General features: G+C 43.6%; 3 protein-coding genes across 3 annotated transcripts; all 3 read left to right on the plus strand.

The window, feature by feature from the left end:
- The first annotated feature begins 1,119 nt into the window (after positions 1-1,119).
- LOC139216974 (alpha-2,8-sialyltransferase 8E-like) lies at positions 1,120-5,250 on the plus strand. The gene is made up of 5 exons (XM_070848227.1): positions 1,120-1,210; positions 2,128-2,165; positions 4,132-4,241; positions 4,357-4,449; positions 4,527-5,250. Exons 1-5 carry the CDS (start codon positions 1,120-1,122, stop codon positions 4,987-4,989), a joined length of 795 nt encoding a protein of 264 aa, XP_070704328.1. The 3' UTR covers positions 4,990-5,250.
- Positions 5,251-7,372: 2,122 nt separating this feature from the next.
- LOC139216975 (alpha-2,8-sialyltransferase 8E-like) lies at positions 7,373-11,909 on the plus strand. Its single transcript, XM_070848228.1, has 7 exons — positions 7,373-7,473; positions 9,968-10,045; positions 10,135-10,209; positions 10,502-10,646; positions 10,979-11,091; positions 11,207-11,299; positions 11,384-11,909. The coding sequence occupies exons 1-7, from the start codon at positions 7,373-7,375 to the stop codon at positions 11,859-11,861; spliced, it is 1,083 nt and encodes a 360-aa protein (XP_070704329.1). The 3' UTR covers positions 11,862-11,909.
- Positions 11,910-12,646: 737 nt separating this feature from the next.
- LOC139216977 (alpha-2,8-sialyltransferase 8F-like) lies at positions 12,647-21,522 on the plus strand. Its single transcript, XM_070848229.1, has 7 exons — positions 12,647-12,747; positions 19,171-19,248; positions 19,338-19,412; positions 19,589-19,733; positions 20,592-20,704; positions 20,820-20,912; positions 20,997-21,522. The coding sequence occupies exons 1-7, from the start codon at positions 12,647-12,649 to the stop codon at positions 21,472-21,474; spliced, it is 1,083 nt and encodes a 360-aa protein (XP_070704330.1). The 3' UTR covers positions 21,475-21,522.
- The last annotated feature ends 2,289 nt before the right edge of the window (positions 21,523-23,811 follow it).

The following is a 23,811-nucleotide window of genomic DNA, read 5'->3' on the forward strand; positions in this document are numbered from 1 at the left end:
CCTCCGCAAAAGAAAAGCCCCCCACAACCCTCTGAGCTCTGCAAAGGCTGCAGGTGATCCTAAGTGTTCTTTTTGCCTTCATCAGATCAAGTCATGTCAGTGCTACAAAGATTACACACCTGACTGTGTGTGTGTGTGTGTGTGTGTGTGTGTCACAGGGAGGTCATCGACAAAGTACTAACTCATTACTCTCACCCCTGGAAGAAGCAGGAGTATAATTACCATAAATTCAGGTAATATATATATATATATATGCTCTAAATTATAATACTTCAAAAAACAAAAAAAAGAAGAGTTGATTAGAATTGCAAATAACTGTCCATGCATGCACAGATACGAACATACAACATACAACAAATCACACATACAAGCAGCAAGAAAAACTTTATTTTTATAGCACATTTCATTCTGGGTGGAAGCACAAGGTGATGCACAATGCTTGAGCTTTGTGTCCACAAACACTATGTGGATAATGATGAGATCAAACATCAGACGTAAAACGGGCAATAATACATGTGAGTTAAAGCCAGTGAGAAGTAGGAAAAAAACTTAAATGATTGAGACAAGCAAACAATAAGAAGTAAGAATAAATGTGAAGCAAATTAAAACCATTAAAGGCATGAATTAAATCAGTTAGATCAAGCTAAAAGTAAGTAAAACCAATGAAAATACAGCACTAATAACACGAATGAGAAGAGAATAAAATAAAATTAAAACATTACAGTGCATTGCCACAGTCCAGGGATGTACCATGAGTACAAATTGTTCTTCAAATAAACTGTATATTAAGTCACGCTACTGAGGGCTGCATAAATGAGTCAATCAGACCATTTGCTCGCTGATAAAATCCAAACAGGATCCCAAACCTCCACAAGATGAGACATCTTGAAGTCATGTGACTCACTGTAAAACTTTGTAAGACCCAAGACTGCTTTCACGAGAATCAAAATCTTTATATGACTAAAGAATTCTTTATTTAAAACCCGAACAAGCTGCTTATTCAGTTTGCAAATTATGAAGCTCCTGTCCAGCCCCTAAACTGAGCTGTCAGTCGGTGTCAACACTCCTCACAATCTAGTAGGTTATTTAACAAAGTCCATGTGGTTCCCCAGACTCAAGATGAGCAGTGAGTGCCACGGCTTTGACAAGGCCGTCATTACCCAGGCCAACACTCCAGTGGGGTCACAGATCGTGTACGACGGGGAGAAGAGTGAGACTCTCAATGTAACAACGGAGATTTTCAGCACCTTTGCAAAGGTTTGTTGTTTGTCACTCATGAATTTTCTGGTTTGGTGTCCTTCAGTGTCTTCAGCAACACTTTGCTTTGCTCTTGCATGTTCTGCCACATGTCTGCTCACATGTTGGCTCTTTGATACACACGGCTACACAGAACACTTTATGATTTTCTTTATTTGTTTTCACTATTTCAGTTGTTAAGAATATATAAAAGAAATAATATTGGTGGGAGAAAACCACATAAGGTGCCTACATTTGAACTGAGGACCTCTTGATTTGCAGACTTTGTCACTGGGCTATGTCCTGTCTTTAAATTATATTTGTGTCATGCAACAGTAATGTAACCATACGCACTCCGGTATTCCTAAACCTTGGCCCAACTTTTGGTTTTGAAAAGTGTCTTAAAAGTGTTGGAATTGGTCCAGTCTTTGGTCTATCACGTCAGCAAGCGGCCACCAAACGGGCTGCAATGGCTGCAAATAACTGCTCCAAATAACTAGGGAGCATCACTTCACCTCCTCGCCCCACCCTCACCCTCCCCCAGTAAATATACAGAAACTCAAGGTTCATTTATTTGTCATTTTGCAACATGTTTTCCCAACAAAATGAAAGTTTGCAGTCCTTCCATGCTGCGGACACAGAGCACGCTGTGTATATACAGATGATGAAGTCTAGAATACAACACAAGGAACCTGCACTTAATATTTGGATATTAAATTTGCTCAAAGTAGGAGAGGAAAGGCTTCCTGTTTCCAGAAAAAACATCTTCACTGAGCCCCTTGTGAGGTACTCAGGTTGTTTAAGCTTGACATGTGCCATAACACTTTCCCTCCCTTCAGAGTGGTTTGGCAGCTCTCCAGTGAATACACACAAACTGTTGTGTCAACAAAGAAATAAAAGCTCAAACAGGAGCTTCTCCAAATAATCCGGTTGTATATCCTTTATACAGTGTATTACAGTGCACGGGAGAGCCCCTTCATCCTGATAGCAGCAACACTCAGTGCTCTCAAGGGTATCCTTCGAGTGTAGCAAATGTGATCAAGTGCCCTCTAAGGTGCCCTATCAGTGGACAAAACATGTCTGTATTAATATAGAGATGTAAAAGTATGAAATGCAATATAATGCAAAGTCGCAATTATAACAAATTAATTGCAACGTGATCCTTTGGGACAACTGCACCTGATCACAGTAGGTCCACTAAAAGAGCTTGTTTGATCCACTGACAGGCTCAGAGTGTTATTCTAAGTGTGTGACAGCATCATGGAAAGGATCCCTACAGAGAGAGACCTGGAAGATCCTTTTGGTTTATAATAACTAGGGAGCATCGCCTCACCTCCTCCTCCCATCCTCGCCCTCCCCCAATAAACCTGACAACGTGCTCAGCAATGTACCGAAACTCATTTATTTGTCATTTTGCAATATGTTTGCCCAACGAAATGAAAATTTACAGTCCTTCCATCCTACGCACACAGAACATGCTGTGTATGCAGATCATTAACCGTCATACAATATGGAGAACACTAGATCAATGACATGTGGTGTACACATCTCCCTCAGCCGCAGCATGAGGATGTACAACCTGACCCACATAATGCGACCAGATGATTGCACTGATGCAACTAAACATGGCAGCCGATTGGCCGTTTACTTCCTGCAGCAAAACCTCCACTTCAGAACTATAACATTTAATCCTCCGTTTTGAGTCCAGTGCTCTGCTGTCTTTAGGTTTTCGTTTGGGCATTCTTCCTTTCTCTCATTTTCTGTGTGACGCGGCCCTCCAGGTGAGTCCAGCTCACCTGTGTAATTTGGAACAACAGGGACAAGCAGTGGGATTCATCATTATAAGGACACAGGTGTGAACGCTTCTACAGATTAAGAACACCCGGAGTCCTGCACTCTGTCTGTTCGTAACACGGTCCACCAGTCGAGAGCAATAGCTTGATCTGTTTTGCTAAATAGCCAATATTAGCAGCTAGCTAGGGCAGCACAACTCCTGGATGCTACAATGACTCACTATTGCCCCGAGGAACAAAGTGGTATTATGAGACTGTAGGTTCAGGGGCAACTGGTTAATAACTCCAGGGCTCTTATTTCCTCATGTTCTGTTGATATTGTGAGTTGATTTTTAATGTATGAAACTAAAAATCAGCAGTTCGATCACTTGATTCAAAGCCACCAGACTCCTTTGACAAAAACAGTAACAGTAATTTTACCATGGAGACCTTGGTCCACCGCTGCCTTGAGGACGCTGCATCACCCTATAGGGACCAGCATCACGTTTTCTCCACTGGATCAGCACCACTTCACATTTTCACCATTCTTTGGCCACCCATAAGTGCACTGCACCACGTTTCCTTCACACTTCTGCACATTTTCCATGGGGAGAGGTGCACGCTTGAGTACACTGCATCAGGTTTTATCCACTGGAAGGGCCCCTAAATCATGTTTCATCATGTGATCTCCAGTGGAAGGGCACCCCAGAGACCAAATATGTCAGACTTTGCCAAATGTGGCTGGAAAATGCTGCCCTCTTTTGCCTAAAGCACAGCTGGTGTATCCTTAATGACCATTGCAAAAATATAATCTAATTGTATTGTCCATTTGACTCTGACCACACTGATAGTATAACAGGGTACAAGATTAGCTGCCTCCAAATTATTTGGAATTTTGTATAATTTATTATATAATTTATTATCCAAGTCATATTCATTTCATGTTCACACACGTGTCTTCTACGAGGGATTTACCAGACTGTAAAGTGAAGAGGAAACATATGCAAATGAGATCCAGAGGTTTCCCTCCCTTAATACGTCTCTTTGCCTCTCACAAACAGTACATTATCATCAGTATAAATGTTGTTTCATAATGCATTTCTGACGGTGTTGATTCCAGGAGCATCCATTCCCAAATAAAACATGGGAGACGTGTGCTGTTGTTGGGAACGGAGGGATTCTGTCTGACAGCGGCTGTGGAAAGATGATCGATTCAGCTCAGTTTGTCATCAGGTGAGGAAGGTGTCCAGTGTAGTGGACCGAGAGGCTGATGACGACATTAACCAACAGGATGAAACTCACCTCTGTAGAACTTCAACATGTTGATCTCTGTGTCTTCATTGTTCAGGTGCAACCTTCCTCCTTTGGTGAACGGCTATGAGGAACATGTGGGCGTGAAGACTGGCCTTGTGACAGCAAACCCAACCATCCTCACTAAAAAGTGAGCAGGAGGATGAATCTCACTGCACTGTCACCTTAAAATGTTCCTTCATCTTCACATCTACTGTTTATCTTCAGGTTTGGTTCTCTAGCGGGGCGTCGGCGTCCATTTGTGGAGAGTCTGCAAATATACGGCAACTCCCTGATGCTCCTTCCTGCCTTCTCCTTTCGCTTCAGCACTCCTCTGTCCCTGCGGGTCGCCTACACCATTGAGGACCTTCAAAGCCCCATCCGGCCCGCCTACTTCAACCCCGACTACCTCCAGAGTCTGGCCGCCTTCTGGCGTTCCCAAGGCCTTCGAGCACCGCGGCTCAGCAGCGGCATCATGATGGTCAGCCTGGCACTGGAACTCTGTGATGATGTGCATCTGTACGGGTTCTGGCCCTTCAGTAATCACCCACTTGGACTCCATACCCTGACTAACCACTACTATGATGATGTAAAAGTCAACACTAGATTCCACGCCATGCCGGCTGAGTTCAACATGTTGTTGCAGCTGCACAGTCAGGGGGTGCTCAGGCTCCACCTGGGAGACTGTTGAGTAGGTAAAAAGTAGTTCCCATCATGCATTTAACCATTCGGAAAAATATTCAGAGAACTTTTGAGGGGATCTGCTGGATGTGATACAAACATGAACCTCAGATCTCAGAGTGCCAGCAGAGGCCGTGTCCCAGTAGCATCAACTATAAATCTCATGGCTGCTCTCTGTGGGATAACATGAGGCTCAGAGCCAATGACTAAACAGAGACACCACAGAAAGCAGGATCGCTTTTGTTACACACAGCTCCAAAAAGAATAAGAATAAACTTCAAACACAAAAGTAAAAATATAAATATATAAAAGTATGTTTTAAAAATTATGTATTAAAAATTATTATTACAAATTATTACACAGAGGTAAATTATTGCACCAGGTGAGTCCAGAGTCTAGGGTCCTCTCCTCTCTGGTGAAACAGTTCCCGTACTGGGTGAAGTTGGGCAGTGCCTTTGCCTCGCAGGGTGGCAAAATGGCAGCATATGTATATTTATATTGATACAATATTGGTTTGAATACAAGTCCTTTAAATAATGTAAATGTTCAATCAATGCAGATTGAAGTGACTTCAGTGTAAGGTGATGCAATGATTGTGAATCGTGCACTTTGAGTGAACACTGTAACCTTTGGATAAGGTGTTCTGCAGCAGGGAGTGTTTCCTTTCATATTGATATATTACAGCCTTAAAGGTCCTTTATTATTATTTACTATCTTCATCAATGTGCTTACAGACCATCCTCTCTGTTTTTCTCTTGATCCATCTTTCAATAAATGCTTGTAAAAACATACCGGTTGGATTTGTCTCCCATTATGATGTCATAAGGAGATCTGGTGAACATGTTCCCTCCTGCCGACTTCTTACGTTCAGGTTCAGGTTGAAAACCTACAGAGTTCATCCAGACGGTGTGTAGCCTTCATCCCAGCCTCATCGCCCCGGCTTCATTTTCATGGTTGTAACAAGTGGATTTCCCTCTTAAGTGTCCCATCCAAAGTGTCTTGTGGTGGTCTGGGACATTTACAAAGAGTGAGTGTACTAGTAGTATCAGTGGTACTATGCACCAGGCATGCAAACATCTGGAAATCTGCCCCAAGTCCCCTGAAAACACACAAGTCTGAGCCACATAATCTAGAATAGTTTTGGAGATGTAAGGCCAAGCTGCCGGTCATGCAGACTGGGAGCAGATGGGGTCTTTGCGTATCCTCATGGCACCTCCTCAAAGCGCCCCTTCCTCACTCTCTGAAGAGCTCTCTGCATCACCAGCTTCTTCGCTTTGTTTCCTTCTCCTCCACAAAAAGCAGTAAATGCTTTAGCTGAGAGACTTTGCTCAGTGGGGGGAGACCTTAACGAGGATGACTGGCCTTCAGGACAAGAGACTGACGGGGAAGCTGCCAGTAAATCAGTCACTGGTTTGGGGAGGGACTGATTATAGTCCTTCTGCTCACACGACTGTTTGCCAGTCAGGTTTGTTCAGTTAATCACTCTTTGCCGGGAATGACTCAGATACCTATGTCACTTCTGTAATTTGATTATATTTGTGTATTTAACTGCTTCCTGATGCTCCATCCACTCAGAGGAATCTGCCAATTTATTCATTCATTCATCCAGTCAGTCCAACACTAAGGCTTGTTTGTTCTCATCCCTTTAGGAATGTCCTCTTAGATGTGAATCATTTCATCATCCAGTGAGTTTTAATTTTTTATATATATAAAAATTAAATAATATCAAATGTGTAAATATGATGTAGTCTGCGACAAGTCTGGAGCCCTGAATGATGTCGAAAAGAGAAACACAAATACTCACATCTGAGACGCTGGAACCAGAGGATTTTTGGTATTTTATGGGACACACAGTTGATGATTGATGATTGATTTATCGATTCAAGTTTTTCCTCAATCATCTCGTGACCCCTTTGATTTATCTCGAGCTTTGGAACAACAGTGGAAAATAGGATTGGGAGTTTGACAGTGTGAACACATGAGGAAAAAGAGGGAGAGAGGGAGGAAAGGAGATGGGTGGATCAATGTGAAGCAAAGAAAGATCACTTTTGTTGACCAGGATGCAATTGAGAAGAAAGGGGATACAAAGCACACAGAACATGGGGGAGTTCCCTGAACAACAAAGTAAAGAACAAAAGAAAACACAGGCTACTTACTGAGGTGATGAAGGTTTCACACATGGTAGAAGAGGAAGAGGAAGGAGGAAACAGGGTGAGGTAGAATAAAACATAAAAGCCATGAACGTTATAAAGGAATGTATGATTCAGCTGAGAATAATGAGTCAAGGAGGGGGGAGGAAATCTGAGAAGAGAAGACAGGTGACAGAGAGCAGATATGGGTGTTGAGCAAGGTGTTGCAGGACAGAGAGGGGAAGATAGCAGGAGGGGAGAACTATGAAGGCTCAGCTCTTGAAGACACTCGTCTCTCTGGGGATCACCCTCCTCTGTGTGGGGAGCCTGCTGACCACTTTCAGCTGGTACATGCTCAACAGCAAGTAAGTGTGCAACTACCTTTCCCAACAGCCTGTGAAAGATATATATATATTTATATCTATCCAGCATATTGAAGCGGGGGACTACCCCAGTGTTGACACAATGCCTGCACCCTCGGCAGGCCTGCTGCTCTGTGTGTTCTGTGTTACTTTCAAGTGTTTGTTCTCCTGTAGATCAACTTTTCTCACTTAATCTTCTCCGAGCTGAGTCGACACACATGAATACGTGATTTGCTCTTTTGAAATTTTATTAGAAAATGCACACAGGGTTCCCCACGCTTGTTTGAAAGTCTAGTGCTGGATCTCCATACCTTTACACTAAAGTGAAACATCTCTCTTTTACTGTAGGCTAGAACCTGAAGAGTGAATATTTCATTATTCTGTAACAGTGAGACCTGTCTGCTTGTCTCACAAAGTGGCTTCACTGTGTGTTTCCTAAGACTCAGGTTTGTTTGGCTCAGTAAGTGACAATTTGTTTGATTATATATAGTTTGGATCTCCTGTTTTATAGCTGTGAGTTTTATAATGACTATACAGAATACAGTTAGGTTTGGGGGGGGGGGTTAATTTTGGAGATGTGCATATAGCATGTGGAGATACGTGCTGATAGAGCGTAATGGAGGCATTTTCAGTTTTTATTCTTTCCACACACTTTTGTGTGAAGATTTCTGAAATGAAAACCAGGGGACATTTCCAGTTTGGTGGTCAATATATCACTAAATGATCCAATGTGATTATCTCTACAATAAAGAAAACAACAATAATAAACTTTATCTATATAGCACCTTTGCCAACAATATTAGCACCTGTGATGGCGTCATGCTACTTTGTTCTGGTAAAGAGCCACGCTGCTGCGAGGAGCCCCGGCCGATACCTGAATACAGTGCACAGTGCACATAATATTATTGGACAACCCACCAAGATTAGCACCAAGAGAGCAGGTGGAATTTGGGGGGGTGCAATTAAAATGACTCCAGGATTTGATATCAGCGATGCAAGTTGTAATGTTAGCTAGGCCGCAAGGCACAGTGGGCTTTAAGTGCAAATACAACTGAGTGTCATCAGCATAAAAATGTTAAAACACATGGTGATTATGAATAAATTGGCCAAGTGGAGGCATGTATTTAGAAAACAGAAGGGGCCAAGACCTGAGCCTAGAGGGGCACCACTATGTTGAGCCATTGAGGAAATAGTTCTGTTGAGGAGATATGTGCGTGGCAGGCTGAGAGCCGAGCAATTGCCTGTGTCTGCATTCAGCATTAGTTCATTAGTAACTTTAACAAATGCTGTCTTTGTTAAAGTACTATGACGTGCTCTAAAACCAAAACTGTTAAGAACACTATTATCATTAAAGATTGCATTTCCATTTAGCCAGGGAAGGTTATTTGATTTTTGTTTCTTAGTTTTGAATGGAGCAGTTATGTCGAGGATGGATTGTCAATGGTGGTTAAATTTGTTTAGTTTTGTATTTGGAGGGAAATGATCTGGAGTAATGGATGATCGACAGGATTAACGTCATCACAGAAGTTATCAGCAGATTCTGATATTGTAGGGTAGGACCAGGAGTAGGGAGTGGTAGAGGAACTTTAACAACACACAGTCACAAATCCAACCTGGTCTTGGCCTTGTGTTACTAAAGTAGTTGCCCATAGTGTCACCATGTTACTCTCTACAGTGAAGCTAGAGCTTCTCTGTCAGTTGTTCTATGTATTCCATAGATCTGTGGACTGGATGGTGTTGCTTATATACAAAAACACTCTTGTCCGCAACTGAATCATATTCTTCTTGGGGAGGCTCTATGTTGGGTTAGGGTTAGCACAGATGATTAGAGAGGCTTCATGCTTTTTCCATTGTGATGTTCTATCACTGCAGTTCTTTCCCCGCTGCCAGTTGAAAAAGATAAATTGCAAAGTGTTTGTTGTTTAAGACTTTATGCTGACTTTTAATGGTGTTAAAAAATGCCATGTTGTTGCCATTATCACTGAGATATATACCTATTCAAGTAACTGTACTTTTGCTTTATTTTTTATTTTATATTCCATTTTATTCTTTTCTAGATTTAATCTTAAATGTTCTATGTGTGTGTGGCCTGAAGAGAATAAAACTTCACCGTGCAACCCTGTGTTGCGAAATGACAAATGGACTTTGATACCTTGACATAAATGTTGTGTTTAGCTGGAAACTGCTTCAAGTTTCCAGCTAAACACAGATGCCTTTAATGTGTTTGCAGTCAAAGGTTAATAATTTATGGGTTTCTATCAACGTGGTGTGTAATTATCATCAATCATCAACATTTGCCTGGCTGTTCATAACGTCTCTCAACATTACACTACAATAAACCTGGTCCAGTGGCTTTTCAATCTGTTATAGTTCACATATAGTTTACAAATCATTTTCATATCCAGCAGGCAGCTCGGAAGCTGTGTGTGTAGAGATTAACTTCAGACAAGGAGATATAACATTACTCACCTGTCCTGTTTCTCTGTTGTTCTCTCAGCAGCAATGTGGAACCTCACAGAACACCTCCTCAAAGGAAAACCCCCCCTCGACCCTCTGCGCTCTGCAAAGGCTGCAGGTGATATTGAGTGTCCTTCATCAGGTCAAGTCATGTCAGTGCCACAGAGAGTACAAATATATCTGACTGTATATTTGTGTGTGTCACAGGAAGGTCATCGACAAAGTACTTAAACGTTACTCAAAAACCTGGAAGAAGCAGGATTACAATTACCATAAATTCAGGTAAAAAAAAAATATAGTCTAAGTATGTATATATATTTTGAAATTATTGCACGTATTGTCACAGTCCAGGGAAGCACAATAAAGGTAGTTCAAATTAACTGTACATTAAGCCAAGATGAGCACCCTGCTTTCACTCACCTGGGTGTTTTGTTTTTTTAGATAGAACTAAAATCCCCATATGAAAGAAGGAATGTTTTATTCACTGCGTTTTACAAATCAGACAAAATATTATGAAGCTCCTGCACGGCACCTAAACAGTTTTGTATTTAACAAAGTCCATGTGGTTCCCCAGACTCAAGCTAAGCAGTGAGTGCCACGGCTTTGACAAGGCCATCATTACCCAGGCCAACACCCCAGTGGGGTCACAGTTCCTGTACGACGGGGACAGGAAGAGAACTCTCAATGTGACAGAGGAGATTTTCAGCACGTTTGCAAAGGTTTGTTGTTTGCCGCTCGTTAATGTTACCACCACATCTGTTTGGTGTCTTCGCTGTTCCTCAAAAATGATACCGCATGGTTATGAACTTAAATGGTGAAATTTTATGGTGAAACAGTTCCATACCCGTTTTCTGCATGTCGGGCCACACATCTGGCACTGCACTGCACTTTCACCATTAAAGAAAGGAAAAAAACTAAACCAGAGAAGGAAGGAACCTTAATGATGAACATTTCCCTCCATTAATACGTCTCTTAGCCTTTCACAAACAGTACATGATCATCAGTATAAATGTTGTTTCATAATGCATTTCTCTGACGGTGTTGATTCCAGGAGCATCCGTTCCCAAATAAAAGATGGGAGACGTGTGCTGTTGTTGGGAACGGAGGGATTCTGTCTGACAGCGGCTGTGGAAAGATGATCGATTCAGCTCAGTTTGTCATCAGGTGAGGAAGGTGTCCAGTGTAGTGGACCGAGAGGCTGATGACGACATTAACCAACAGGATGAAACTCACCTCTGTAGAACTTCAACATGTTGATCTCTGTGTCTTCATTGTTCAGGTGCAACCTTCCTCCTTTGGAGAACGGCTATGAGGAACATGTGGGCGTGAAGACTGGCCTTGTGACAGCAAACCCAAGCATCCTTCGACAGAAGTGAGCAGGAGGATGAATATCACTGCACTGCCACCTTAAAATGTTCCTTCATCTTGTTGCTTCACATCTTCTGTTTATTTTCAGGTTTAAGTCTCTAATGGAGCATCGGCGTTCATTTGTGGAGAGTCTGCAAATCTACGGCAACTCCCTGCTGCTCTTTCCTGCCTTCTCCTTTGGCCGCAACACTCCTCTGTCCCTGCGGGCCTCCTACGCCATTGAAGACCTTCAAAGCCCCATCCGGCCCGTCTTCTTCAACCCCGACTACCTCCAGAGTCTGGCCGCCTTCTGGCGTTCCCAAGGCCTTCGAGAAGTGCGGCTCAGCAGCGGCATCATGATGGTCAGCCTGGCACTGGAACTCTGTGATGATGTGCATCTGTACGGGTTCTGGCCCTTCAGTAATCACCCACATGGACTCCATACCCTGACTAACCACTACTATGATGACGTAAAAGTCAATAAAGGATTCCACGCCATGCCGGCTGAGTTTGACCTCTTGTTGCGGCTGCACAGTCAGGGGGTGCTCAGGCTTCACCTGGAAGATTGTCAACCACGTAAAAAGTAGTTCCCAGATCCAGGAGCAGCTGAGAGGAGCAAAGTGCCTTCTTTGTGGCCACAGGTGCTTATTTGCAAATAACTGCTATAAAGCTTGGCTGGTATTTGACTATTTACATCTGGTACACCTGGAAAAGAGGTTTCATATCCTGTAGAACACAGGAAATTATTTGTAAACATTGTTAACTTATATTTTTATGTTTTGTTTTATTATGAGTTTTCATTTGCAGTTTAAGAGAAGGTCTTGCTTTAGCTATAAGTGATAAGTCAAACACAAACATAAAAGGCAGTGGAATATCTTCTTTCAGTAACAGTCTCATAGTTTATCTAAAACTGTAGCTGGAGTCTGGCAGACCCATTTTTACTTGTCTTTATTTAAATGGGAATCCTTTGTGATGCCTTTGTTCAGCTCTGCATTGCAGTGCCTTATGGCCTCCAGGTCAAAGCGAATGTATTTTGGAATAAAATCAAATACCTCCTTTACATGAAGACTGTCTGGCTAAAGCACAAGAACAGCAGCACACTGGCATGACACACATTTAACCACTAATATTCTGGGAGCTGTTGAGAGGAAGTAAATGGTACTCACACTCATTTGATGTTTATCAGATCCTCGTGCCCGTTGCACATGATTTCTGCTCTATCACATCATGCCACTGATGCTGGATGTGATACAGACATGAGGTACGAGGGGGGAGGAAATCTGAGAAGAGAAGACAGGTGACAGATAGCAGATATGGGTGTTGAGCAAGGTGTTGCAGGACAGAGAGGGGAAGATAGCAGGAGGGGAGAACTATGAAGGCTCAGCTCTTGAAGACACTCGTCTCTCTGGGGATCACCCTCCTCTGTGTGGGGAGCCTGCTGACCACTTTCAGCTGGTACATGCTCAACAGCAAGTAAGTGTGCAACTACCTTTCCCAACAGCCTGTGAAAGATATATATATATTTATATCTATCCAGCATATTGAAGCGGGGGACTACCCCAGTGTTGACACAATGCCTGCACCCTCGGCAGGCCTGCTGCTCTGTGTGTTCTGTGTTACTTTCAAGTGTTTGTTCTCCTGTAGATCAACTTTTCTCACTTAATCTTCTCCGAGCTGAGTCGACACACATGAATACGTGATTTGCTCTTTTGAAATTTTATTAGAAAATGCACACAGGGTTCCCCACGCTTGTTTGAAAGTCTAGTGCTGGATCTCCATACCTTTACACTAAAGTGAAACATCTCTCTTTTACTGTAGGCTAGAACCTGAAGAGTGAATGTATTATTATCATCAATCATCAACATTTGCCTGGCTGTTTATAACATCTCTCAACATTACACTACAATAAACCTGGTCCAGTGGCGTTTCGATCTCTCTCTCTCTATATATATATATATATATATATATATATTTATTTCATTATTCTGTAACAGTGAGACCTGTCTGCTTGTCTCACAAAGTGGCTTCACTGTGTGTTTCCTAAGACTCAGGCTTGTTTGGCTCAGTAAGTGACAATTTGTTTATGTATAGTTTGGATCTCCTGTTTTATAGCTGTGAATTTTCATCCTTCCATCCATCCATTATCTTCCGTCGCAGTGGCAACAGGTTAAGCAGGGCACTCCAGACGCCCTTCTCCCGAGTAACACTTTCCAGCTCCCCCCAGGGGATCCGGAGGCATTCCCAGACCAAGCACGAGATGTAATCCCTCCAGCGGGTTCTGGGTCTGCCCTGGGGTCTCCTCCCGGAGGGATATGCCTGGAAAACCTCTAAGGGGAGGCGCCCAGGAGGCATCCTGACCAGATGCCCGAAACACCTCCACTGGCTCCTTTTGATGTGAAGGAGCAGCGGCTCTACTCCGAGCTCCTCACCCTCTCTCTAAGGCTGAGCCCAGACACCCTGCGGAGGAAACTCATTTCAGCGGCTTGTATCTGTGATCTCGTTCTTGTGGACATGAGCTAGAGTTCATGACTACAGGTGAAGGTTGGAATGTACATCAACTGGTAAATCAAGAGCTCCCTCTTCACCACAATGGACTGATATAGCGTCTGCATTACTGGCGACGCCACATCAATCAGTCTGTCCTTCTCACGCTCAATTTTACCTTCATTCGTGAACAAGACCGCTGTGAATTAATAGAGGCGCTTTCAGTTTTTATTCTTTCACACTTTTGTATGAAGATTTCTGAAATGAAAACCAGGGGACATTTCCAGTTTGGTGGTCAATATATCACTAAATGATCCAATGTGATTATCTCTAAAATAAAGAAAATAACAGTAATAAACTTTATCTATATAGCACCTTTGCCAACAAAATGGAATCGGACAAGGCCGTTAAGAAGAGAATAAAACCAAAGAACATAGGAACTAAAAACAATTAAAGGAATGAAAATAAGATAAATAATAGCAGCACAGATTAAAACTATGCTAAAATGAGATTTTAAACGAGCAATAAACTCAATGTGTCTGAGTTCAGTGGGCAGAGAGTTCTACAGTGTGGGGGCTCGAATAGTAAAAGTCAAATCCCCCAACAGTGTCACCAACAGTGACCTTGGAACAAACAGCTGCGCCCAACCTGCTACCTACCTACGAACGAGATGGTTTGTATAGGCGGAGTTGCACAGACGAATGTTCAGGAACAAGGTCATTTGGGTCCATAAAAGTAAGCAGTTAAATTCTTGAATCATTTTAATGACTAACTGGAAGCTACTGTAATGAGGCGAGAGCACCTGTGATGGCGTCATGCTGCTTTGTTCTGGTAAAGAGCCACGCTGCTGCGAGGGGCCCCGGCCGATACCTGAATATAGTGCACTGTGGTAATATAGCATGTACAGTAGCATGAACAACTGTTCTGAGATCAGTTTGAGGCGGTAAAAACATGACTGACCAGTTTTGACTTGAACATCAAAACAGAGGTAAGAATGAAATGTTATCAGATTTCTGGCAGTCTGCGCATATTATTGGACAACCCGCTGTTGAGCTTTGCCAAGTGGTAATGTTCAATTTGGCTATCAGAAATAATTAATAATTATCAAAGATAATTAATAATTATTAAAATAAATGAACTTTGATTAAAGTCCACCTCAATTGGGGCACCACCTCGAAAAACGAGGAAAAGACAGCCGTTTTAATTGATTTAGTCTCATAAAAATACTAAACTATCAATTTGGAATTATGTTTTATAATTAATTTAATAATTACTACCAAAATTACCACATTGATAGCTAGCTGAAGGATTTTGGAGTTCTTGACAGTGTAGAGGTTGGCAGTGTTCACACTTGTACAACATTAAAGGAGACAGCAGGTATTAAAACAGAGCAAAATTCAGGGACATCATTTGTTATGCATTAAGGACTTGTACTTTGGTTGTAAGTACAGCTGAAGCAGAGTAGGTATTAAAGACATCTGCTGTTGCAGAAACAAAATCAATCAAACAATCTAACTAAATCTCTATGACTAAACTAACAATAATATGAATGTAAGAGTGTGTGTGTGTGTGTGTGTGATAAGGCTGAGGAATGTGAGATGGGTCCCACAAAGGTGGGGGAGAGAGACCAAATGGTGATGGCCAGACCCCCTGGGGTGTGGGTCAGAGGCAGACAAAGGAAAGCTAAGTGCTGTTAGCTTAGCTTTGTCCCTCAGTGGCCTGTTGCAGACTGTGTGTGTGAGAGAGATAAAGGTGCAGGTTAAGACAGGATGGTTAGTTTGTAGGCTAACATCAACTAAACTTAATGGCTGCACAGTAATCTGCAACACATCACAATAATCAAACTCAATGAACATTAAAGCAAGTCAATACATTAACACGGGTAAACCATGTATGCAGTAATGCTATGCTAAGTATGCCCAGTTAGAGTTTGTTACCAGTCCTTAAAGGGGTAGAAGAAGTGTCCTTGAGGGTGCTGCTTTCTCAGCTTGTTGCTGGAGGAAAGGTGTGGTTCGTGTCCGTTGCTGTGGTTGCAGGCTGGAGGACTCCGGTCGCTCCTTTGTTCCTGTTAGTTAGCAGCTCTGTGCTAACTTGCTGGTGTGCTCTTGTTGTCGGTTATCAGCTGGCAGACTCTGGGTCGTGCCTGCTGGCGCTGATCTGCTTACTTCAGGCAGGACCTTGTGTCGCTACCATGAAGGAGGTGGCTGCTCTGGACAGACCACACTGAGGCAGAGCTTAGCTGAGTTGAGCTGGTCTCTCCTCTTCAGGAAAGATCAGGAGAGCTGGTCTCTCCTCTGCAGGAGGAGAGGGAGCAGGAAAGACCTGGTCTCTCCACTTCAGGCGAGACGATGAGAAAAGAGAGAGTTCAGTGGGGGTGAACTGGTTTTGTGGGCCTGCGGTCGTAAAATCATGTGTCCCCTCCGGCCAATGGTGACTGTGGAGCTGGGCGCGGGGGTGATTTCACACCTATCTGTGAAACTGGGGGGCATTGGGGAAAGGAGCCCAATAGTTTTACAGACAAAGAAACATGCGGTCTTCACCATGTGCTATTCACTGTATAGTGAAGCCCAACACCGCCAAGATTAACACCAAGACAGCAGGTGGAATTAAAATGACTTCTCTTTGAATTTGAGGAAACTTTCTGTCAGGCAGGATTTGATATCAGGGATGCAAGTTGTAATGTTAGCTAGGCCACGAGGCACAGTGGGCTTTAAGTGCAAATGTTGTGACCCGGGCCCGCTCCCGTAATAGGTCCTTATTGGACCTATTACGCAGCATGAAACAGACAGGATTCAGTTTACCTGTTTATTTGGCCCCTCCTTTTGGTACACTTTCAGATCATCATAACCAGCAGACACACTAGCCAGGCAGTTCTAACACAAGTCCATGAAAAAAAACACACGTGAGTGAAAAGGGTTCAGAGCATTTGCATTACAGTGGCACCACACACACACACAATTCATAAACACACAGTATAGTCACCGCAACCCACACTAGGCTGCTGGATCTCTCCTTCACTGTGGTGCTCCCGGAGGTTTCTCTTTTCCCACTGGGTTTTTTGAGTTTTTCCTTCCCGAAGAAGGAGGGTCATAAAGGGCAGGTGATGCCTCGGACTGATCCATCGGACTGATCCACTGGCCTCATCGACTGCTGGACTCTTTATTAGATTGCTTGTTTGCTTCACTTGTTTATTTCAGTGAACTTTGTAAAGCACTATGAGACACTCTGTTGTGATATTGGGCTATACAAATAAAATTGAATTGAATTGAATTGAATTGGTAGTATGCTGTAGCCATCTGCACACTCATAACCAGGAGGGGGGGGACCACACACACGGACAAACAAACTAAATAACTAGCTCCGTCTGGGGGGAATGGCGGCTCACTCCTAGACCCTATCGGACACCCCAAGTCCGTCCAGGGGCTGCTCCTGGTGAGCCCTAATGTCCTCACTGTATGTGGGTCATTCCAGCAAACAGCACGCGTCTCCTGTGGGCCCTCAGGCTGTCCCCCTCACACAGCCGGTTGCTCCTCTTAAGTTCTCGCCCAGGGGCAGTGGAAGGGGGAAGACGGACCCTCAGCGGCATGGCCCAGAACTCCCATCACTCTCCTGCGTCCCCCAGTCTTCCTGGGTCAGAACCGGTTCCAGGCAGCGACACAAACAACACAGACAGGGAGAGAAAGGTGGGGAGGGAAGGGGGGAGAGACCAGGGGGGAAAAAACAACATGCAGGCAAATGAACTAACACACACGGCTCAGAGGCACCAGTCCCTCTTTGCTGCCGTCCTGGTTCTCCTCATTCTACCCCTCTGCTCAAGTGCAAGAATGTCTCCCCTATTTGTCCTCTTCAGCAGCCAATCATTCACTCCAATCCCAGCAGCTGGCTGCTGATTGCTAATTAATTGACAGGGAAGCAGGTAGGCAGACACTCCACACCCTCCCCCCTTACCGCTCATTGTGGGCACAACCCAAACAAGTCCAAAAGCATTTGGACATCATCATACAGCAAACTGACCATCTCCCAGTATAAAAGTATTTACAAGATGTACAGAGCAGTGCAAACAGTGCAATGGCAGCATTTGAAAAAGTGAGTATAGTGGCGGGATTGTGCAAAGACGCTGCAGTATGTTAAGCTTGGCCTCTTTGTGCTCAGAGGCTGCTGAGGTAGTCCTGGTTATGAGTTCTTGGAGACAGGGGGGAGGGGTGTGATGGAGGCCACAGCTCTGGGGTAGAAGCTGTTCCTCAGCCTGTTCGTGGTGGTTTTCAATGTTCTGAACCGCTTCCCAGACGGAGGTGGTTCAAACAGGGGGTTTCCAGGGTGTGTGGTGTCCAGTGTGATGCTTCTGGTCAGTCTCAGTCTCACTCTGCTGGCATAGAGTGTGTCGAGGTGAGGGAGCTCCAGCCCAATGATCCTCTGAGCTGCCTTCACCACTCGACGCAGGGCCGTCCTCTCTGCGGCTGAGCAGCTCACAAACCACACGGTGATGCAGTTTGTGAGGATGCTCTCGATGGTTGAGCATCAGCTTGTTAGACCCGATCCTTGTTTTGACAGCACAAGAATTTATTTCAGTCGGTCTCAGACGCAGTTTATTCAGGTCACAGGTAAAGTACGTGCAGCGCTGGGCTCAGAGTGACAGAGCTCTTGGGGGAGCTCAGTCAGAGGAGCGACAAACTGAGTTAAACATCTGATTTTAAAGGATTCTTGGACAGAGTACTGTACGTAACCATGTCTGATTTGCCATTGGGGTTCGTGCGTCACAGGTTGCATGACCCTGAAGTGATGCATATAATATTCTAACAGTTGTGGGTGTTGTCTGCGTAGGCGCATATCTAACTGGAATATGTTTACAAAACAAGCATTTTTGGTTCCTGCTTGTCAGGTTAGAGTGAGTGTTCTCAATAAATAAGGGGAGAGAGACACTGCTCTTGTGCAGGTCAAAAACATTTTATGGTGACACTAAAGCTCCAATTTAACACCAGAAGAACATTTTGCTGCAATATCAAGGTTTCTAATCAGCAACGTCATCGCAGAAGTTATCAGCAGATTCTGCAATAAGAATGCAAGAGCATATTGTAGGGTAGAGACCAGGAGTAGGGAGTGGTAGAGGAACTTTAACAACACAACCTGGTCTTGGCCTTGTGTTACTAAAGTAGTTGCCCATAGTGCCAACATGTTACTCTCTACAGTGAAGCTAGAGCTTCTCTGTCAGTTGCCTGGCTGTTCATAACGTCTCTCAACATTACACTACAATAAACCTGGTCCAGTGGCTTTTCAATCTGTTATAGTTCACATATAGTTTACAAATCATTTTCATATCCAGCAGGCAGCTCGGTAGCTGTGTGTGTAGAGATTAACTTCAGACAAGGAGATATAACATTACTCACCTGTCCTGTTTCTCTGTTGTTCTCTCAGCAGCAATGTGGAACCTCACAGAACACCTCCTCAAAGGAAAACCCCCCCTCGACCCTCTGCGCTCTGCAAAGGCTGCAGGTGATATTGAGTGTCCTTCATCAGGTCAAGTCATGTCAGTGCCACAGAGAGTACAAATATATCTGACTGTATATTTGTGTGTGTCACAGGAAGGTCATCAACAAAGTACTTAAACGTTACTCAAAAACCTGGAAGAAGCAGGATTACAATTACCATAAATTCAGGTAAAAAAAAAAAAAAAAATCTAAGTATGTATATTTTGAAATTATTGCATGTATTGTCACAGTCCAGGGAAGCACAATAAAGGTAGTTCAAATTAACTGTACATTAAGCCAAGAGGAGCACCCTGCTTTCACTACACAACAGTTTTGTATTTAACAAAGTCCATGTGGTTCCCCAGACTCAAGCTGAGCAGTGAGTGCCACGGCTTTGACAAGGCCATCATTACCCAGGCCAACACCCCAGTGGGGTCACAGATCGTGTACGACGGGGACAGGAAGAGGAGTCTCAATGTGACAAAGGAGATTTTCAGCACGTTTGCAAAGGTTTGTTGTTGCAAAGGTTTGCCGCTCGTTACTGTTACCACCACATCTGTTTGGTGTCTTCGCTGTTCCTCAGAAATGATACCGCATGGTTATGAACTTAAATGGGACACAGAAAAGTATTAGTAAGAATCTAGATGAACTGTTTGAGAATATGTGGTGTGTTTTGGAAAGTGAATCAGGACAGAATCTGAACTAATGGAGAATAATACCAGCAGAATAGTAAGCAGAACAACAAATAAAAATGATGGTGCTCCCCAATCCCAGGATTTTTGAATTTAAGACCTCACTATAACAGAAAGAAGACGTTTACATCACAAATTCTGACAATGAAGTGGATGAAAAGGAAAACAGAAACCAAACAGGTTAATATAGAAACACAAATGGCAACAATATCGATTTCTATTCATAGGAAAAGCAGCATGTAAAAAGCAAAGAGGGCAGAGCCAACTGGAAATAAATGCAAAACCCCCCAAAAATAGAAAATGAATGCGTTTCTCAGAGAAATGGTTATTGATGTGATGATGGAATATATGATTGGGAGTCTGTTTTATTTTGAAAATGGACCCGTTTCTCTCAGCTGTTTCCTGCCAGGCTCATCTGCTCTGTGGTGCTTGATGTGTCCAATTGATTTATGGTGAAACAGTTCCAAACCCGTTTTCAGCATGTCGGGCCACACATCTGGCACTGCACTGCACTTTCACCATTAAAGAAAGGAAAAAAACTAAACCAGAGAAGGAAGGAACCTTAATGATAAACATTTCCTTCCTTTAATACGTCTCTTTGCCTCTCACAAACAGTACATTATCATCAGTATAAATGTTGTTTCATAATGCATTTCTCTGACGGTGTTGATTCCAGGAGCATCCGTTCCCAAATAAAACATGGGAGACGTGTGCTGTTGTTGGGAACGGAGGGATTCTGTCTGACAGCGGCTGTGGAAAGATGATCGATTCAGCTCAGTTTGTCATCAGGTGAGGAAGGTGTCCAGTGTAGTGGACCGAGAGGCTGATGACGACATTAACCAACAGGATGAAACTCACCTCTGTAGAACTTCAACATGTTGATCTCTGTGTCTTCATTGTTCAGGTGCAACCTTCCTCCTTTGGAGAACGGCTATGAGGAACATGTGGGCGTGAAGACTGGCCTTGTGACAGCAAACCCAAGCATCCTTCGACAGAAGTGAGCAGGAGGATGAATATCACTGCACTGCCACCTTAAAATGTTCCTTCATCTTGTTGCTTCACATCTTCTGTTTATTTTCAGGTTTGAGTCTCTAACGGGGCGTCGGCTTCCATTTGTGGAGAGTCTGCAAATCTACGGCAACTCCCTGCTGCTCTTTCCTGCCTTCTCCTTTCGCCGCAACACTCCTCTGTCCCTGCGGGCCTCCTACACCATTGAGGAGCTTCAAAGCCCCATCCGGCCCGTCTTCTTCCACCCCGACTACCTCCAGAGTCTGGCCCTCTTCTGGCGTTCCCAAGGCCTTCAAGAAGTGCGGCTCAGCAGCGGCATCATGATGGTCAGCCTGGCACTGGAACTCTGTGATGATGTGCATCTGTACGGGTTCTGGCCCTTCAGTAATCACCCACGTAGATTCCATACCCTGACTAACCACTACTATGATGATGTAAAAGTCAATGAAGGATTCCACGCCATGCCGGCTGAGTTTGAAGTCTTGTTGCGGCTGCACAGTCAGGGGGTGCTCAGGCTTCACCTGGAAGATTGTCAACCACGTAAAAAGTAGTTCCCAGACCCAGGAGCAGCTGAGAGGAGCAAAGTGCCTTCTTTGTGGCCACAAGCGCTTATTTGCAAATAACTGCTATGAAGCTTGGCTGGTATTTGACTATTTACATCTGGTACACCTGGAAAAGAGGTTTCATATCCTGTAGAACACAGGAAATTATTTGTAAACATTGTTAACTTATATTTTGTTTATATCTTTGTTCAACTCTGCATTGCAGTGCCTTATGGCCTCCAGATCAAAGCAAATGTATTTTGATACATTTGAATAAAATCAAATACCTCCTTTACATGAAGACTGTCTGGCTAAAACACAAGAACAGCAGCACACTGGCATGACACACATTTAACCACTAATATTCTGGGAGCTGTTGGGGGGAAATATATGGTACGCACACTCTCAGATCTCAGAGTGGCTGTAGCCGCTGTACCCCAGATGACTACAAACCGTCATGGCTGCCCTCTGTAGGCTGCAGTCATCAGAGGATCAGATGAGGCTCGCAGCCAAAGAAACAAAGAAACCCCAGTGAACAAAGGTTGCTGTGGTGAGCCTGTGTGGTAGCGTGCTACCACACAGGCTCACCACAGTGACCACAAAGGGATAGGTACCGTCATGATTGTGAACTTTGGGTGACCTTTTGGATGAGCTTTGTTATTTTTTGAAAATGTAATTATACTGTAGGTTTTTCAGTAAAGATAAACACAAACATTAAAGCACAAAATCCAGTTTGTCAGTGATGGGGGCTCATCAGACTCTTAATTGTGGAGAGCAAATGTACAGGCTTGAAGTCAGGCGTTCAGCCCTCCTCCTGGAGCCCACTGCCCTGCTTGTTTCAGGTGTTTCCCTGCTCCAACACACCTGAAACACAGGTGTACAGTTAGTCTGGGGTGTCACTGAGAACTCCAAAAATAGCAGTGACTGGTTTTGTTGGACAAATTGTATGAAAAGCTTCAGAGATAAAACAGCAAAATATAGTCAAAATTCCCTAACATGTGACAGTAGTGACTTTAATGCTGATACGTCTAATATAAGAGGGATAATGGGGATATTTTCCATCCGGATATATGATGTCCAAGCTGTAGATGAACAAACTCATGTGAATGTTTGTGATTTTGTGTTTTGAACAACAAAAAATAAAATAACTATTTATGAGAAAGACAGACTTGTATGTGGGTTTGTGAAAGCTCAGATGCACATCGGCACTGTCAAGTAACACCATGTGAGCCAGGTGTGACTGACACACCTGCACTGTGGCTCTGGGCCTCCACGCTGGGGTTGAAACACTTCAGTTTCCCTCATGCTATTTAGCTGTGACTCAGAAAGAGACTGTCTAAGGAAGAAAGTTATCTCTTGGTTTCTTCTGTCCCTAGTTATATTATATTGCAGTCTTGCTAGTCACTCCTGTTTTATTTTGTAGTAGTCTCCTCTTGTTTCTGTTACTTTTCTTCCTGCCTCTGTAATTGTCTTCACCTGCTCCTGTTTTGTCTCACCTGTGTTCACTCCCCTCGTCACTCAGTAACTACGTATATCAGTACGGATCATTTGCTCCTCATCTGTTTGCCTCAGTTCGTTGTACCTGCCTGCCGATCACAATCTAGGGTGTGTCCTTGTAAAAATCTCTGAAGATGTGTGTTGGTGATGCCTCGTGTTTGACCGTGTTAAGAGGCTGTGCTTGGCCTAAACAGACAAATCAAAAAGAGTGCATGAAACAACTGAATCATGGCTGAGGAGGGGTGCGGGGGGGTGAAAAGCAGCCACACTGATTTAGTTGCAGTTACATATTAACATAGTTAGAACTGTGGGCTACGTGTGGTGCACGTACTTGTACACCTATGTCATATTTCCTCTTACACTGTGGCGTAATTAAAGTGCACAGATTAAGATCATGGATGAGATAACACAGGGTCTCACATACTTTTCATCTATAGCATTATTCTACTAGTTTAAAGAGTAGCCGTCTTTTGAAGCCATATTTCATAGAACACTTTTTCAGTAAGGTGTTTATCATGTTCCATATGTCTCCGTTCACACTGCGGCCTTAGAGCTCAGGTTTATTGCACAGATCTGACTTTCTTTTTTTAGCAGTACAACTGTGTGTGTGTGTGTGTGTGTTCTTGTATTACTTACTTCGTGGGGTCAGACAACTGGGAGACCTCAGTTTGGGGCCCACAGTGTTTTGTGGGACCATTTTGCTGGAGCCCACGAGGTGAATGTTTTTCTAAACTATATTGTTATCGATACAGTTATGTGTAGAATATTTGTTTGGTTAAGGTTAAGGTAAGGACTGGAGATGGGTTAGTGTTGTTTAGTTACAGTCCCCGCAAAGATAATGAGCGTGTG

Source organism: Pempheris klunzingeri, chromosome 17, assembly GCF_042242105.1.
Source record: "Pempheris klunzingeri isolate RE-2024b chromosome 17, fPemKlu1.hap1, whole genome shotgun sequence".
Taxonomy (NCBI): Eukaryota; Metazoa; Chordata; class Actinopteri; order Acropomatiformes; family Pempheridae; genus Pempheris; species Pempheris klunzingeri.

Bases quoted from the DNA above. Each gene is read 5' to 3' on its own strand.
- LOC139216977 (XM_070848229.1), top strand. From the start codon at position 12,647: ATGAAGGCTCAGCTCTTGAAGACACTCGTCTCTCTGGGGATCACCCTC. The intron at 19,413-19,588 runs GTAAAAAAAAAA...GTGGTTCCCCAG, and splicing joins TACAATTACCATAAATTCAG to ACTCAAGCTGAGCAGTGAGT. The intron at 20,913-20,996 runs GTGAGCAGGAGG...GTTTATTTTCAG, and splicing joins CCAAGCATCCTTCGACAGAA to GTTTGAGTCTCTAACGGGGC.
- LOC139216974 (XM_070848227.1), top strand. From the start codon at position 1,120: ATGAGCAGTGAGTGCCACGGCTTTGACAAGGCCGTCATTACCCAGGCC. The intron at 2,166-4,131 runs GTTGTATATCCT...TGATTCCAGGAG, and splicing joins GAGCTTCTCCAAATAATCCG to CATCCATTCCCAAATAAAAC. The intron at 4,242-4,356 runs GTGAGGAAGGTG...TTCATTGTTCAG, and splicing joins TCAGCTCAGTTTGTCATCAG to GTGCAACCTTCCTCCTTTGG.
- LOC139216975 (XM_070848228.1), top strand. From the start codon at position 7,373: ATGAAGGCTCAGCTCTTGAAGACACTCGTCTCTCTGGGGATCACCCTC. The intron at 7,474-9,967 runs GTAAGTGTGCAA...TTGTTCTCTCAG, and splicing joins TGGTACATGCTCAACAGCAA to CAGCAATGTGGAACCTCACA. The intron at 10,647-10,978 runs GTTTGTTGTTTG...TGTTGATTCCAG, and splicing joins TTTTCAGCACGTTTGCAAAG to GAGCATCCGTTCCCAAATAA.